Source organism: Solanum tuberosum, unplaced genomic scaffold (genome assembly GCF_000226075.1).
Source record: "Solanum tuberosum cultivar DM 1-3 516 R44 unplaced genomic scaffold, SolTub_3.0 scf00392, whole genome shotgun sequence".
NCBI lineage: Eukaryota > Viridiplantae > Streptophyta > Magnoliopsida > Solanales > Solanaceae > Solanum > Solanum tuberosum.
The window spans coordinates 215904-233915 of NW_006239342.1; the positions used below are offsets into that span (position 1 = coordinate 215904).

The window sequence follows — 18012 nt, forward strand, 5'->3', positions numbered from 1 at the left end:
ATTTGCACCGGGTGTCCGAGTCTCTTTGAGCCCCGACTAATCCCGGGGGTGCACAGGCCCTCGGCAAGGAGTTTCCCGCAAGTGCACCACGGTTAATTCAGGTTTTACCCAGTCCGATGGCCCTCAGAAATTGTTTGCACCCAGTGGGTTTCGAACTTGAGACCTTGAAAGGGAGCAAACCCCAAGGCTCAAGTCAATTGCCAGCAGGCCAACCCCTGAGGGTTAAGTTTTATATACAAATACTTTTAGGATAATATTTTTTGCTTAGGGTACCAAACACAAGAAAATAAGTAAGAAACCCACTTTATTTTCCTAGATAACATTTTCCAAGAATTTATTTTTCATGGAAATATTTTACATCGTACCGATCACACCCATAGTCATTTCTTTTTATCCTTGCCCACATAACAGATTTCATCTGATTTTCTCGGAAAAAATTAGTCATTTCTTTTTTCCCCTTAAAGGTTCTGATTAATGAGGGATAGTTTTTGTCATATTAAAAGGCCAAAGCATGCTACAAGATTCATTGTTCTCCCCCTCTCTTACCCTCAAGCCTCGATCAATAAATTTGGTTGGCGGTTGGTGCTACACTGTTACGGTTCTCCTGCTGTGTTTTTCTATTGTTCCTTTTTTGCTATTGCAATGTCTCAAGATAACGAAGTGACAATGCAAAACAAGTACAGAAGAAATACACAACAGAGATTCTACAAGTAAAATGAAGGAGACAAATATATGAGTTTCTTATCTGCTTACTTTTTCCAAGTTCTTTCTCTAATTCTAACAAATACTCTTCCATATTAATAGAATGTCTTGTAAGGCATATATCTCATGCCTCGAGACATAGGCCTCTCCTCATAGCAAGGAAAACCAATTGCCTTGCATTTTTTTCCTTTTAAAACGTTGATTCAACGATCTCAATTGTAGGAATTAGAAACCCCAAGGGGATAAGATTTGATGCAGACAATGTCTAAAGGAAAACTTTGAGCCTCATGTTGTTTCCACGGGGGAAATTATAGCAAAAATACACCCTAAGATTTAATGGATACCTATTAATGCACATGGGATATTATAGTGAGAAACATCCTACTACAATTTGAGTAACTTTAAAAAGGCATGGCACCCTCTAAAACGTCACCTAGCTCCCCTCCAAAGATTGTTTGGAGAAATTTCTATGTTGGGAGGAGGTTTAGAAAAGATTCATGAAAGAGAGGCTACAAAACTGGAGGGGAACTTGTAAGACTATAAACAATTGATGCAATACATGCCATAAAAGGTATCACGCGCTTGCCCTATTAGTGTTTCAAGTCTTCCCTCGTTTAGTCCTTACAATCCTCTTTCCTTTAATTATGCACTTTCAAGGCCCAAAAATGTGTAACCTTAGTACTTGGGTATTTATTCTTGATTGGCCATATCCATTGGCTAAAGCTTCATAAGATTTGAAACTATTCTCCTTTGATACAGCTCCAAGGTAGATAGACTAGGTTATAGCTTAGTACATCTTCCTATATTTCCTTGCAAGTACGGATAGCTGTAGTTTTTATGCAGCAAATAGTTATACAAAAAATGTTACTTTCTCAAAAAAAAAAAAAAAAGGTAGATAGACTACTTAAAGCCAACATGAAGGATTTGGGACTTCATGGAACTAAGGGCCTGTTTGATTGGCTTTTGACTTAAAAGCCTTCTAACTTATGGTTTTGGCTTATTTTTATCATTTTAGCTTAAAAATAAGTGCTTGTAAGCACTTTATAAATTTATCCAAACACTCCAAAATGCTTTAAAAGAACTTAAAATAAGCCAATCCAAATAGGCTCTAACTCTATGATTAATGAGAAGTTTACAGATAATGATTTTTTTTTTTAATGAAGTAAGATGTTATATATAGCTGGCATCAACAAGGTACAAAACTAGAGCAGTTTACAGATATTTAACCTTCATAACATATACTGCATGGTTTAAAAGTATCTTTATACAAGTCCACTCGATGACATCCACGAAAACTGAGGCACACTTCATTCCACGAAAACTGAGGCACACTTCATTAAAAGCGAGATAATGGAAAGTTTTAAGAGTGTAAAGCAAGTTGTGAGCAATGCAACAAAAAGGCCAAAATAAACCAATTATGTGTACGATTGAGTCTATCCAAGAATTTCATGGCATTAGAGGTGCTTGAAGCATCGCAATTTGGTAAGAGATAAGTTCGAAGTTGGTTTTTATTCTTCACTCTCATATTAGATAACTTGGTTCATTCCATTCTTGGAGATGAGAAGGATCCACAGGAAAGACTATAGTATCTCCAACCAAAGGAAAGAATAACATGGAAGTAACTGTTTGGACAGCAATATGTGAAGGTATCAAATAGTAAGTTGTTGCTTGGACTATTCAAAAATGCCTTCGGGTGCGTGTTGGATCCTCCAAAAATAGTGCATTTTTCAAAGATCCAACACGATTTGACAGAATTTTTGGAGAATCTGAGCAATGTAGATCATAAGTACAATTCCGTTCATAATCTCATCTTACACAAATAAATTGGATCCTTAAGGATCTCAGATTTTATCTCTGACCAACCAACTCCTAATCACATTACTAACTCTACCCCTGTAGACTCCATATCTCATCTTGTTGCTATGACTTTTTGCAAGTTTAAAACCTCAGTAAGATGCAGAATCCCTTTAATTTTTATATTTGTAATTAATGCAGAATCTTGAAATAAAGTATCAAAGTGCAAAGGACTTAAAAATCAACCTAGAGAAGAAACGACGGAAAAACTAAAAAATCAAGATGCAAAAGATCAACGAGTGCCTTTAAATTAGCCAATGCCTATTATGTCGCTTTTTCACTAAGAAATTGTCAGAGAAATATCAGGTGCACATTTAATGATTTAAATATTCATCAGCAAGATACAATGACTTATTCAAATACCCATATTCCGAGGTCATTTATTAACCATAAGCAAGAAAAAAAAGCTAAGCAATTCATTCACAATATCATACAATATGCAACTAAAACATGATCACATGATTACCTTCTCTTTAACAGCTTCTTCTCTCTTTGAGATCTGCTGCTGCTTCTGAGATATACTAGGACTCGGTTCGACATCACTCACCAGCTGCTGCTTCCATTCAAATTGAGATGTGATTATGAGTACAATCAACAGAAAAACAAGCAGCATTGGTCTTGACATCATTACAAACTACTCTCACACAACCTGCCAGCAAATCCCACAAACGAAACAAAACACATATTATCATCAACAACTGGATCAACTTAAAAAAAATCATAACAGAACCCACCTTCACTATAATCTAGCTAAAATAAGGCAGTAATGTCCTCATTTGTATTTTATTCAATAGATTATTGTAGTGCCTTCACTTATTCAATTATTAATGTGCTCCCAAACCTACAAGTTTACATCATAAAAGCTGATTTTTGGCAATTCATATGAACCTAAAGAGAAAAAAAAACCCAATTACAGTGCTCCATACTAAAATTCCAAGTAGCAAAGCATTTACAAAAAGGATAGAATTTACAGAAAATCAGTAACCCTGTTATAGCAAGTAGACCTTATCTTTCTTTTTATTATTTTTTAATTTCAAATTCCACACATTTCCAAGAGAACCTAGATAGAGGGTACATAAATTAACCCAAAAAAAATTAGAATGCTCCATGACTAAAATCACAAGTAACAGAACAGTTTAAAACATGGAAAGAATCTCAAAAAGAACCAGTTGTAGCAACAAAGAACTAATCGTTTTCTCTTTTAGTTTGAAATTTCCACAAATTTCCTAGATACCCAAATGGAGAATACAGAAATTAACCAAATAACTTAGAATGCTTCATTACTAAAAACCCAAATAACAGAACAATCTACAACAGGGATAGAATCTTTAGGGGAAAAAGAACCCAGTAGCCTTATTGTAACAACAAAGAACTGATCTTTTTCAGTTTTAACTTGAGATTCCACAAACTTCCTAGACACCCAAATGGAGACTACAGAAATTAGCCAAGTAACTTAAGGATACTCCATTACTAAAAAAAACAAGTGAAAACACAGTGTAAAACATGGATAGAACCTCAAAAAAGCCAGTTATAGCAATCAAAAACTGATCTTTTTCACTTCTAATTTGAAATTCCATAAATTCCCTAGAGTCCAAAACATGGATACAATCTCAAAGAAAGCCAGTTGTAGAAACAAAGAACTGATCTTTTCACCTCTATTTTGAAGTTCCACAAATTTCCTAGAAACCCAAATGGAGAATACAGAAATTAACCAAATAACTTAGAATGCTCCATGACCAAAAAAACTCAAGTGAAAAAACAGTCCAAAACATGGATACAATCTCAAAGAAAGCCAGTTGTAGAAACAAAGAACTGATCTTTTCACCTCTATTTTGAAGTTCCACAAATTTCCTAGAAACCCAAATGAAGAATACAGAAATTAACCAAATAACTTAGGATACACCATAACTAAAAAACCCAAGTGAAAAAAACAGTTTAAAACATGGATACAATCTCAAAAAATTCAGTTGCAGCAAGTAAAAAACTGATCTTTTTCCACTTTTAAAATGAAATTCCACAAATTTCCCAAATACCCAAATGGAGAATACAGAAAAATTGACCAAATAACTTACAAGATCTAAGCTTGAAGTGGAGTTCAACTAACCATAGGTCCTGTAATTGTGAAGAACAAAAAGGGTCTTCTTGGATTACACTCTTTGTTTCTTTTTTCTATTTTTTTTTTTTTGTGAGTTTGATGTTGAACTTCTGGGAGTTTCAAACTGCTTCCACTGAGAACAATTCAAATAGTGAAATTGAGATTTTGAGAGCAAAAATGATAGATTATGAATTTATGATGATAGTTAATTTGGAGAATTATTGGGGAAAATTCAACTGCAGCTAACTACTCTTTTTATTTCAAGTTTGAGAGAAAAGATTTTTGGAAATTACAATAAGGTTACCATAAGTTTCATAAAAGATAATTTTGGCACAACTTTCTTTTTCCTTTCCGATAAAATCGTAGCCGCTACTCTCATGCAATAGCTCCCAAATCACATAGCAGAGGTAAGATGTACTATGCAAGCACGGTGCAATCAACTTGATCCAGAAGACAAATCTCTTGCTTTTGCTAGCAAGATGTTTCAAATTTGAGACCTCGAACATGAAAGTCTTCTTTTTCCTTTTTTTGTCTTGCTAGGAGTGGTTAGGCTCGACCTTATCTTGTTACACTACCTTTTATTCACTCTTCATATTTTAAATTTGGAATTTATCTTCGATAATACTTGCAAGAGTTTCATGTCAATGTAGAGATAGTTTGAAAAGCAAAAGTAGATTTTTTGCTTTAACTGTAATGATATTTGTACTAGATAAAATAAGAAGCACTCTTTCTTTCACCTTCCCTTATATAGAGTTATTGTTTCTATTAAACAAAAAGAAATATGACTCAACATTTCATATACTAGATTGTGGACAAAATCAATATTTAAAATAGGAGGAAGTTTGGGAGAGGACAAAAAACGCATCAGTATTGTAAACACGAGACTGTTAATACTCCAGGTGAAATAACAAGAAGACTTTAAATCGCGGCCTAAAGATAAAGGACTTGTATGTATCTTGTCTAGTATACATAATCACCATCTTTGGCACCAAACAAGCTAAGAATTTATGCTTACAAAGTTAGGCATTTCAAACTTGGGTCTTGATATTCATCTTCATTTAATTTATTTCATAGTCATTTGTTTGTCAAGATGAGCTATGTTACAATGAATAATATTGTAACATATTTTCCCTCAAAGGACTATTATAACCATCCTCTGAATGATCAGATGCAGATTCAGGATTTCAAAATAATGGAGGCACTACTGGTTATGTGGCTACAAACCTAAGTCTACACACAAGGATCATTTGTACACCCTGTATCAATCAGTGCAGCTATCAGACCATTGTGATTTGTGAATGAGGGTACCAATCAAAATATATAACTCATATTAAAGATATATATATACTAGTTTTTCGACACGTGCGTTGCACGTGATTATCAATTCAGAAAATTTAAGTGAAGATTTGTTTAATAAGCTTTCCACAAAATAATATTGCAGATTTTTTTGTAAATGTTCAATGTGGATCATCATATATATCTCTTATTCACACGAACCTATGAAGATGATCAATGAAATTTTTATTAGTTAAATGCAATAATGTATATATTTATTTCAATTTGATGAGGTTCAATCATGTAATTAGTCGTATCTCACTAATATTACCTTATAGACGATATTTGTTGTATATTTTTCTTGTCATCTAACCAGATGTGTTTTGCACGTGTATTCCACTTAATCTGTTTAGATGTCATATGAACATAGGGAGAACAACTACATTTTATTTTTTAGAACTATTTTTGTATATTAATTTTTATTTTATAAGTTATAACATAATAGATGATATTCTTTTTGTTGTCTCTCATATTTAATTTTTTGATTGACTGTGTACATAAATCAAAGACAGTTATGTGACTGTCCATAGTTAACTGAGAAAGATTTCCTTTTTTTTTATCGAAAAAAATAAAAATTTAAATTAAAAAAATATATTCTAATGAAATCATATATATAATCACTTGTTTATCTTACACCCAACAAAGATATAGTTCATATACTTGTAAAAAAATTCAATTTATTCAACCAAGCATGATTCATCCAAGGAAAAATAACAACACCGTGTTATCACATATATAAGGGCGGTACAATAATATGAAAAATTATTGGTCAAAAGTTAATGTAATAACAATGAGAATTCATAATATTATAACTAAAGAGTATAAAAGAGTGTGAATAACATTTGCAATAATAATGAGTAATAACTAAGAGAATTTATAATGTTACGACTAAAAATTTAATGTGCAATAGATGAATTTCTAATAAATTTTATACTTATATAAATAAATAAGATTTTTAATTAATGATACTATTTTATTATAGTTATTAGATTTTAATTTAGTGTAGGGACAAAATGAAAATGTTTATTCGATATTATTGAATCTAAAATTTATTTTGTTAATGATAAATTTTAAATGATTCATATATATTCACATATTTACACATTTTTGTGAGTTATTTAAAAAAAATAATGTTTGAATTAATGAAAATATATATCTCATAAAAATTAGCTATTAAATAAATAATAAAAATTAATCTAATACAGACTTCAACTGGCGTTATTAGAAGTCATATGAACTTTTCTTCATCGAAAATACTGAAATATTAAGAAATACTAAATCAGTAAAATAAAAGGGCAATGTTTACATAGTAACAACTATTTTGAAGCAAACTTCCTGACAATCTAAATCACATAAGTAGCATTGATAAATAAAGTCATTCTTTTGTCTTGAGCATCAAAAAAATAAATTGTGACAATTCTCTAACTTTTGAGAAGTTTAATAATTTTGGAAAAAAATATTCAGAAACATATATATACATCACAAGAGAAATTGTTAACAAAAACAAATGAATTTATACTACAATAAAAATTAAACTAATACAAACTTCAACTGACGTTATTACAAGTCATATGAACTTTATTCGTTGAAAATACTGAAATATTAAGAGAATAGTAAATCAGTAAAACAAAAGAGCAATGTTTATATAGTAATAACTATTTTGAAGAAAACTTCCTGACAATCTAAATCACATAAGTAGCATTGATAAATAAAGTCATTCTCTTGTCTTGGGCATCGTAAAAACAAATCGTAATAATTCTCTAACTCTTGAGAAGTTGAATAATTTTGGAAAAAGATATTCAGAAGCATATATCTACATCACAAGAGAAATTGTTAACAAAAACAAATGAATTTAGACTATAATAAAAATTAAACTAATACAAACTTCAACTGACGTTTTTACAAGTATATAAACTTTTTTTTGTAAAAAATACTTAAATATTAAGAAATAGTAAATCAATAAAATAAAAGGGCAATGTTTATATAGTAATAACTATTTTAAAGCAAACTTCTTGACAATCTAAATTACATAAGTAGCATTGATAAATAAAGTCATTCTTTTGTCTTGAGCATAAAAAAAAATCGTGACAATTCTCTAACTCTTGAGAAGTTTAATAATATTTGAAAATGATATTTAGAAACATATATCTACATCACAAGAAATATTGTAAACAAAAACAAATGAATTTAGAATACATCATGCTAACTTCATCTATTGGAACATTACATACTATTGTATATACTAAGCAAAAAAAAATTCATTATATCATCAGAATTATTTTCCTCAAGTACTCGAGGTTAAGGAATATACCCTCTTACGATAGAACAATTTACTTCATCAGAATACTGGTACATTATATTCCGCTAAACTTCGAGCTCACTCAATGACAGTAAATCACACGAAAATTTTAAAATGCAAGAAGAAGAAGAGTAGAAAATTAAAAAAATTGTGGTTGAAAAATGAGAGAAAACCCCTCTATTTATAGTCACAAAAAGAAGTATGAACAAGTGTTTTTTGTGTCTTATATGAAAATTCATGACCTTGCCAAGAAGTCACAACTATTTGGAAAAATCACAACTCTTTGGAAAAGTCACAACTCATCGAAAAAATCACAACCTAAGTTAGGGATATTATAGTAATTTAACATTCAAGTTAGAAGTTCATGCTTTTAAGGCAATTAGATATATATATATATATATTTCCGAAGCACGAGATTCAACCTACTCTAAGGGTAGGTCTGCCTCTGACTATGACTAGATCATCATCAAAGCGTCATATGATCTGAACATGCCAAGTTGGTTGACAAACCCGAGGACAAAACCAGATGCACAAAACAAGAAAACACAAAAATATGGTAATGTAACTTGAACTTCCCTTTGGCAAGTCCAGATAAGGATTTCTTTCTAAGGGCTCACAAAACAAGCCTTCCCAACATGTGAACCAGAGTTGAAATTGTTCCTGCAAAAAATAATGAACAACCGCCGCGCATATTATATAGCTACATATCTTTACAAATTACAAGGTATTATACAACAATGTAAAATTAAAGACACCAAAACCTTAAGTTCTATTATTACTATTATACAACTCTACAAAATTTACAAGGTGTCATCCTGTACATTACTGGTAAAGTACAGATCTTGGACATAAGCAGAGCCTACTTAAAATGCATCAAAAGCTGAATCAACTTTCTCTTAACTGCCACTCTAAATACTACAAAAGACATCTATGCTGGCGTGAGATTAGCTTCAGCTGGAGTAATGCCATTTTACTTGTTGTGGAACTCCGAACAAACAAAGAAACACGACCAGTAACATCAAGGAAACGAGAAGTAGAGGTATCGGCCATTGCTTCATCCTTTTAACTGGAATTATGTTAATCAACTGTCTACTGATGCCCCGAGCATGGATATTCTTCTTAATGGCTTCATGCGGTTCAGACCTCTCTACTCCACGGGGTACATTTTCCGTTTGTAGTTTTAGTCTTCGATTTGCAGTGCCCTGGAAAGGCAGCCTATTAGACATCAGATTTTGGGCTTCCTGAGACGTTGGCGACTTTGTAGAGGATTCAAGCTTCCTAGTGATTGTTGGCAACAGATTGTGTCTTGCCTTGTATGAAGAATCATCTAGCTTAATGATATCATCTTTCATTATATCAGCAAAACAATCCTCTTCATCACAATCCTGGAATTTGATACAGCAAGACATTAGGACCCGAAAGTTTGACCTCAAGAGTACTAAGTCATCAAATTCGGAGAATAGAGATAAACAGAAAGAACAGCTTAGAGATAACTCGAAGGAGCTGACTGCTCTATCACCTCATCCTACTTCTAAAGATAAAGAAAGAAAGAAACGGAATGTCCCTACGAAACTGAGGAAATGCCAATGTCATGGCGAAGGACAGCTATTGAGTTATACTTTAACAGATTCAGTTTCATAATCATATAGTGGAAAAAGAAGGCAAAAAATATTGAGACAAAGTTGTTAATTGATTTAACAGCATACTGTTCCTCAAGAAACTGTCTTAAAATATGTAAACCAACAAACATAAAGGCTGACACTAGTTAAAAGCCGAGCTGTATAGAAGAGAGGCAGAAGCAGAACCTTCCAGTAACTAGAGGAATGATGCTGAGGCAACTCTTTATTCAGCTTATCGGATTCTGATCCAGATTCAATCTGCTCGACCGAATGAGAACTAAAACTGCTACTAGCCTCTTTCGAACAACACTCCGCTCCATCTATCAAGCCGCGCAAACCATTCAACTGTACTGCCCTAGACAAATCAACGGTGTCATTAGTTACAGCCAGATGATTCCTTTGATTTCCTGGGGTGTCATTCAAATGAAACTCGTTATTCTTCCGTAGGCGGCAAACAACCATTGAATCCTGTACAAGACATGGAAATAGAACATTAGAATAACTTGCTTCATGTAGAAAATGACATATTTCAACCAACTGCAACAAACACATTGTTTTCATTGAGCAAATAATATTGCAACACAATCTGTACAATACTAGACTCCAACGTTTGCAGTAAGTGGATGAATTCTTGAAACATCATGTGAGGTCCTTGATCAATGTTAACATAGACATGTAATATCTAGCAATTAATGATTAACAACAGTAATCCCTGATTTATCTATGATGCTTGCTATTATTCTACCACTTGAATGCTTTGAAATAAAGCTCAACAATCCAGTAGCAAATATATTTAATCTTTCGTCAATCACGTTTTAAATAAAGTTACCAGATTAAACCAATTGATCAGTCTATAAATTAAGCTAAGTGCAGCCCCGAGTTCCTTTCTCACTTCAGAGAAAATATATCATTATGCTCTGACCTGCTAACACAAGTAAAATAATAATTGTCATGTTATTTTCCAGATGGCATAATAAAGAAGATAACACCAAAACCAAGAACTACATGACGAACCATGCTAGAACGTTCACTTCCCTAAGTGACTGACTTATTAGCCAATCATTCAGCATCAAAAGCCCAAAAGAAACTATTAATGCTACAACAAAAATCGTGAGAAGTAGGTGGCTTCACAGTATTTCTAGCTCAGAAAAGGATGACGGTTCAAGCCTTGTTACCTGATAATAAGGGTTACCCGTCATGCAATATTCATGCATTATCCACTGTGTTCTCTGTCCTTTAGGTGCCCGACCAATGTGGAACACCAGGGTTCTCTTTGTGCCAATTATATTAGTACCAGACTTCACATTACGTTCTTTTCCTGTGGCCTTCCAGTAACCAGACTCGGTTGCCCTTTTACTCTGTGAGCCATTTGGGTACTTCCTTCCACGAGGAGAGAAGAAGAACCACTCATTATCAGACTGAACAATGGATTTACCTGGTAACATGCAAATAAATGAAATGATCAATTGATGCATCAGACAGATAGGCAAGAATGATGCCAAGAAAATTACTAAGAAACACAGCCGTCTAAATAGTTATATTGAAGCAAAGGAAGCATGACGACTTCCAACTACCCTTCAGTACATTTGTTAATGACATTCACTCAAGAAGCTTTAGTGTCAAACTTAAGCAAAACTTGGGTAAAAAGAAATTGTGATAATGGCAAAATTTTGGTACAATATAGTTTATGATGACCCATCTCTAGCCATACTGCTGTATATGCACAAAGACCATCAACACATGGGTCCTTATCTGGAGTCGGCAATGGCATAGACATGCTCATTCACTATTATCCCATTCAGCATTTATGACCTTACTTATAACTTGGCAAGAACTTTTTAAGGTATTTAATATCCTCCCATCCTTGAGTATTCCCCATGAAGAAGCACGGATGGAATCTTCCTTTTAGAAGATTGTTGAAAGGTTGGGAGATTGAGATGGTGGCTGATATTATGAACAAAAGAGAGGGTTTTCATGGAGTCAGCAACTCTGATGATTCTTTGGTATGGAATGGAAGCAACTACCAAAAGTTCAGTCAGCTCTGCCTGTCATTATTTGTCAGAACTAATTACACTGGTTCAGTGTGGCCTTGGAAAACTATCTGGAAAATCAAAGCTCCATTCAAAGTGATATGTTTCACTTGGTTGGTGGCTAGGAAAGCATGTTTGACACACGAGAACCTACAGAAAAGGGGGATTCAGTTGACCTCCAGATGTTTGTTTTTTTTGTCAGGTGGAGGCAGAAAATAGCAGCCATCTTTTTCCTTCACTGTAAGCTCACAAGTGTCTTTTTTTTTGAGGAACATAAGTTCACTGGTATCTTATGGCAATTGTTCTTGTATTTTGCTAGGGTCAAATGGGTCATGTCTGGAGAAACAAAGGATCTTCTATGTAGTTGAAAGAGTGCAGCAGGTAGTATCAGACAGAAGAAGTGGTGGAAGGTTGTTCCAGCTTGCATATGATGGACTGTATGGAATGAAAGAAATGCTAGGAGCTTTGAAGACAACTCATGCTTCATAAAGAAAACCAAGACGAAGTGTTTTTTTCCTTACTCTTCTGGTGTAAAGAATATTATGTAGAGGATGCAGATAGTATTTTTGAATTTTTTGAATCCTTATGAGATAAACAAGGCCTTTTGTAATTGTAAATGTTGGATACCAGTAGCACCTTGATGCTGATGAATATACATGTTACCTTTCTCAAAAATAATCTAAGGAAGAAGTTAGAATGTGTAGGAGCAGTTGGTGGACTATGAATTATCATATAGGACAGAGAACAAAGGGGATAAATTGTCACCAATTATGCAATTATTCTTGTGGTTCGAATTGAACAATTGACCAAAACAGCATTCACATCTCTCCTTGATCTCATTATCTTCTATGAATAATTCTTGAGGACTGTCTTTATACAATTCACTTGGTTTAAGTGCTTACTGTGCTTCTCTCTCAATCGTTTTAGTTTTAAACATTTCTCTCTCTTTGTCCTTTTAACATTTTGTACAAATCATCTAGGGCTTCTCTCCAGCTTTACCAATAGCCTCTTTACCTTCCCTCTTATCTCTCTTATGCTCTTCAAAGGTTTCATCATCTTTTGTTTTTGGTAACTTTCTATAGTTTTCTTCTTTTAGTTCTAGTAACTCTTTGCACCTCATCATTCCACCACCAAGATTCTTGCAATCATAGTTTTTCTTGAAAAGCTAATTGGTTAGTGCCCTTTAATGCCCACCATCGAATGCTTTGTATCTCCTTACTATGCACACACGCTTTACCTCCAAGACCATCAACCTGTGTTTGGTGGTCATGGCTTCTCTTGGTATAACCTTATAGTCCTTACATGTGGTTTTATCACAACTTCTAGTAAGAGTTAAGTCATTTGACTATAGTTTATGGTGCCAAATTTACCAATGAGGATAGAAGTTGTATATATCTTTACTTTTATAAGTATATTTTAAATATCTTTCAACAATAACATACCCAGTGTAATCCCACAAATGGAGTCTAGAGAGTAGAGTGTATGCAGATTTTACCCCTACCTCGTAGAGCTATTGTTTCTGATAGACCCTCAGATTAGAAAACATAGCAAAGCATTTCGAAAAATGGAAGCAAAACAACAACGAAATAATGCAAAAAGAAGAGTAGAAAACAACATACGGATGAAAGAACAATAGTGACAATGAAATGATGCAACAACCGAAGCAAAAAAGCACAGGTGACAATCGAAATCGAAAGACAAGAAACTTTGAGAATAGTGCTAATACTACTGGTAAGAAAGTAGGTACATGTATGACCACCAAGCCTATCCTACAGAAAAGCGAGAGAAAGTTCAACTACCAATTCTCTCCTAATCCACGCCCAGCAAACCGTCCTATTTAAAACCATGTCCCCTATAATCACAAGATGCAAGAGAACACTCAACTTCCAACAAACATTTTAACCTAATCTGTGACTACGACTACCAAATCCTCCTATCTAAGTTCATGTACCCGGTAAGCACATGATGCAAGAGTATACTCAACTAACAACTAATATTCTACCTTACCCGACCTCCAAACCTTCCTATTTAAGGTCATGTCCTTCGTAAGTTGGGAGTAAGCTCAAGATGGCCATATACAATAACACATATTAACACTACAACAACAACATACGCAGTGTAATCCCACAAGTAAAGCCTGGTGACGATAAGATGTACACAAACCTTACCCGTACATAGGCAATAACCCATATTAACACAAGTGAATGAAAAAAGGCAAAAAAATAAAATAAAATAAAATTAAAAAAATGGGAAAGTGAGTACCTGGGAGATCCCAAGGCTCATGTTTCCAAATCTCAACTTCAGAAATAACTTCAACACATTTATCAGAGCCTTCAACCTTTTTCTTCAAGTAATAGGATATGAGTTCTTCATCAGTTGGACAAAATCTAAACCCAGGAAACATAGTTGAAGCTGTAGCTACTGAAATCTCTACGCCATTACTATTACTAATTTTACTTTTCTCAACTATTTCTCCATTTTTCTTCTCACTGCTACAATCTAACAAATCTTCATCTTCCATAACACCAAACAAAAACTTTTTCTCCAATTTCTTCAGCACCTTTGTGTGTTGTCTTGAAATTAGGAAAACTTTAGAAGTTTGTATAAACCACTTTGTCTTGTTAAAAAAAAAATATTAAAAAAAAATGAGAAAAAACAAAAATGGTTCCTTATCTTTGATAAAATAAGTTTAAAGCCCGTGGACAAGAGGAAGTTATTCGGATAGTAAAAATACTATCACTTGTATTTTTGATCTCCACTATATATTTATTATTATATAAACTATGATAGTTAGATTTAATCGAAATTGTGAAATAGAAAATATTTGACAAAAACTCATACTCAAAAATATACTTTAAAGTTTATGCGACTTTTTTATTTTATAATTTATGCTATAATTTCTTTTTATGGTATATTTCTTGTGTTTGGTATAATTATGACTAAACTTAAAAATTAGAATCATTTGTTGAAATATATAAAAGAAAATATAACGTTTTTCTAATCCGGCAATAATTGTCGTTATCTTTCGCCTATTCATCAAAAAGTCCAAGCTAACCACGCTATTTCAATCAAATCAACTTTTTAACTTCAATTTTATAATAGACTCTATAGAATCAACGATCATATAATTACATCGAATACGATAAAATATCTAAAATATAAATTAAAAAAAAATGTTGAAGTAATACTTAAAAAAGAATTACTTTCGGTTAGAAAAGATAAAAATAGTGACTGAGTCAGCTGCTTTTTTCCCTTTTTTTAGGGCAAGACATCTTCACGTGGGAAATGGAATGCAACTTGTATGTGATTTGTGTATTAATGGAGTTGCCTTTCTTCATCACATGGGGGACCATATCCTTACTTTTTCCTCCCTTTTTTAAGGTAAAAAAAGGAAGAAAGAAGCACAAAAAAATAGAGGATATTATTTAGTATCTCGTATTAACGTAGGATATGAAAACATCACACCTCAAGGGGTGTAATGCAAACCGTCTACCTAATTAGTAATTGTTTCCAACTCAAACCTCAAGGGGTGTAATGCAGACCGTCTACTTAATAGTGATTGTTTCCAACTCACACCTCAAGGGGGTGTAATGTAGACCGTCTACCTAATTAGTGACTGTTTCATGGCTCAAACCTGTAATCTGGTGCAAACTTCACAAGCATTAAGATAAAGTCCTCATATGTCAATCCTACTAAAATGCTTCAAATTCATTAGTCTTGAAACTAATTTATTTTCAAAATAAGAGTTCAATGGTACCAAAACATCATGAACAAAGTTTAGGTGAAGCAATGTATGCCTACACCTTTGCCAAAACAAGAAGTTCTCAACAGCTATGAGATCCCTTTGTGAAAACCAAAAAAGTAAGGCAAATTCATAAGGCATTTGAGACACTATCTAGTCTAGATAGATAGTGAGAAGAGTTTGGATAGCCGCCTATTTCCCTGTTTCTTTTTCCTCTCTCTTTAGCTTCGAGACGCTTGAGAAGACAGCATCCCATTCTTGTTTCTGAGTTTCAGGAACCATGCTGCCATCAACAAAAGGTTTCCACGTATCTTCATTAGAATCAGTCTGAACCCAGCTCACACTCTCTGGTGGATTGGCAAACTCGAAGTGGAAAGGAGCAACCTTCTTTGTTTTCGAGCCACTCTTTTGTTTTTTGCTTTGCGGAGTCTCAAATGGCTACAAAAGAAATTGTACCATTAAAACACGCAAGAAAATGTATGTTTCTTTGAAGCAAAGGGAAGACTAATACAAACATAGAAGTGATAGGTTATAACTGATGTTTTTGATTCACTAATTGTAGCATCACTGCTACTGCCAGTGTTTCCCGCCCATTTACAGGAAATAAAGCACCTTATTTTTTGACCGAAATTTACCCCTGGAAACTGGTTCATAATAGTACTGCAGACTAGCTATTTTCACTTTGTAAGACGTTTATATCTTTGTCACATTCCAACCACCATTTCACTATTTATCCCTGTACTATATCTATCATCTACATTCTAATAATTTCAATAGACGAGAAACTTGTAGAATAACAGCTTATCATTTGTTCATAATCAAAACACAACAGTCACTGCTTCTATTGAAGATGACAAACAATTAAAAATCCTTCATGCGTTAGTTTCTGAAATAATTCTAATTCAAACTCCAATATTAAAAGTAAAAACTAGAGAAAATAACCACATTTTCAGATGCATTTGCTATATAACGCACAACAACCAACAACAATAACAACATCATACCCAATGTAATCCCACAAGTGGTGTTTTGAGAGGGTAGAATAAACACATACCTTACTCCTACCTCCTGAGAGGTAAAGATTTTATTTCGGAAAGACCCTCGCCTCAAGTAACACATATCAATGCATTTTCAAAAATACAAACAAAAAACACAAAAGAAAGGCATATATAAAACATAATAAGAGAAATAATTACATAGCATTCAGAAATCATGATGAGTAAAATATAAACGTAGATTTATTTTGTTAAATAGAGGATAAAAGAGGAAAAATATTCCAAATGTAGCACAAGTTAAGTCCAATACAATATGCATATGTAATTTAGAGACGGATTTTTTACCCTATCAACATGACAGATTTTTGTTTCAAACTTCCACTTCCCCGGCAACAAGCTTGGCCTCTCAACATTAACCTGATGCACCGGCATAACCATCTCAGCCGCCAACGCGGTCTTCTGCATCTCCCGAGTAGTCCCCGCTAGAGCTGGAGTCAGATTGGGCCTCTTTCCTTCATTTGGCAGTACGCCATTGTTCGGTTCATCGCCGATGTAGGTTCCGGACTGTAACATCGGATCTGTCTGTAAGGAGCCATCCCGGAATTCACCGTCGGTAACGGTTAACAGCCAGAGGCGTATCCAGGATTTATAGATGATGGGTGCACTATTACAAAAAGGTGAATCTAAGACATAAATTTGATCGGTCAGATTCTTTTTACTGAAAACCATTAAAATTTTAAAATCATAGGTCCAAAATTAACTTTTATTTATCCAAACCAGTTACAAAATCTTTGAAAGAAACTAAAACAAGATAGATAAAAGATTCAAATTTCTAATCTCACCTAGAGAGGTGCACCCAATCATCGTCGTACTACATTATATAATACTTCGAGTCTGGGTTCACGCATCTATATTTAAATATTTTAAAAAATATAACACTATTATATATGATTTCGGGAGGGGACCATGGGTTCACGTGAACCCGGTGACCCCCTCCTGTATACGCCCCTGTTAACAGCGGGATGGATGAGACGGCAGCAGTTTCAGTCATCGTAAGGAGTTATTAGGGCGGGGAAGCGTTGAAAGAGTCAATAGAGAGAAGAATATCAATTGAATAATGGGAAATGACAGACAATATATTTCTGATTGTACTTTTAAAGTAAATTTTCATAAACTATAAATAACATTCCTTTTTAAATCTAGAAACATATTTCATTTTGTTTCTAGAAGTACAATCCCCCTCCTTCTAAGTAGCCAAGTGATTTGGCAGCATGTGATTGGTCAATTTTTAATTATCTTTTTATGATTTTAAATAATTTAGACATATTTTTTACAGTTATA

The 18012-nt window shown here is 33.6% G+C and overlaps 3 protein-coding genes across 5 annotated transcripts in view; all 3 read right to left on the minus strand.

Annotated features, from left to right (window-relative positions):
- LOC107057997 (uncharacterized) overlaps positions 1 to 4884 on the minus strand; it is a 9754-nt gene extending 4870 nt beyond the window's left edge. Inside the window, exons 1-3 of one of the 3 annotated variants that reach the window (XM_015303205.1) lie at positions 4629 to 4884; positions 3291 to 3397; positions 3023 to 3205 (exon numbers count right to left, since the gene is read on the minus strand). In XM_015303205.1, coding sequence (XP_015158691.1) covers positions 3023 to 3184 — 162 coding nt within the window. In that variant the 5' untranslated portion in view covers positions 3185 to 3205; positions 3291 to 3397; positions 4629 to 4884. The remainder of the gene's footprint in view (positions 1 to 3022; positions 3206 to 3290; positions 3398 to 4628) is intronic. The other 2 variants (XM_015303206.1, XM_015303204.1) reach the window with 2 other exon arrangements.
- Positions 4885 to 8939: 4055 nt separating this feature from the next.
- LOC102578947 (NAC domain-containing protein 40-like) lies at positions 8940 to 14570 on the minus strand. Its single transcript, XM_015303209.1, has 4 exons — positions 14197 to 14570; positions 11080 to 11339; positions 10091 to 10372; positions 8940 to 9670 (listed from the first exon to the last, which is right to left on the minus strand). Exons 1-4 carry the CDS (start codon positions 14453 to 14455, stop codon positions 9236 to 9238), a joined length of 1236 nt encoding a protein of 411 aa, XP_015158695.1. The 5' UTR covers positions 14456 to 14570; the 3' UTR covers positions 8940 to 9235.
- Positions 14571 to 15683: 1113 nt separating this feature from the next.
- LOC102579273 (uncharacterized) lies at positions 15684 to 17722 on the minus strand. Its single transcript, XM_015303199.1, has 3 exons — positions 17637 to 17722; positions 17017 to 17389; positions 15684 to 16114 (listed from the first exon to the last, which is right to left on the minus strand). The coding sequence occupies exons 1-3, from the start codon at positions 17720 to 17722 to the stop codon at positions 15869 to 15871; spliced, it is 705 nt and encodes a 234-aa protein (XP_015158685.1). The 3' UTR covers positions 15684 to 15868.
- Between the last annotated feature and the right edge of the window lie 290 nt (positions 17723 to 18012).

What these genes read in the sequence shown, in the direction of transcription:
- LOC102578947 (XM_015303209.1), bottom strand. Translation starts at nt 14,455, where the DNA reads ATGGAAGATGAAGATTTGTTAGATTGTAGCAGTGAGAAGAAAAATGGA. An exon ending in CGGGTAACCCTTATTATCAG is followed by an intron (nt 10,373 to 11,079) that starts GTAACAAGGCTT and finishes TGTCTTGTACAG; the next exon opens with GATTCAATGGTTGTTTGCCG. An exon ending in ATTCCTCTAGTTACTGGAAG is followed by an intron (nt 9,671 to 10,090) that starts GTTCTGCTTCTG and finishes ATCAAATTCCAG; the next exon opens with GATTGTGATGAAGAGGATTG.
- LOC102579273 (XM_015303199.1), bottom strand. Translation starts at nt 17,722, where the DNA reads ATGACTGAAACTGCTGCCGTCTCATCCATCCCGCTGTTAACAGGGGCG. An exon ending in CGGGTTCACGTGAACCCATG is followed by an intron (nt 17,390 to 17,636) that starts GTCCCCTCCCGA and finishes AATGGTTTTCAG; the next exon opens with TAAAAAGAATCTGACCGATC. An exon ending in AAATCTGTCATGTTGATAGG is followed by an intron (nt 16,115 to 17,016) that starts GTAAAAAATCCG and finishes TTTCTTTTGTAG; the next exon opens with CCATTTGAGACTCCGCAAAG.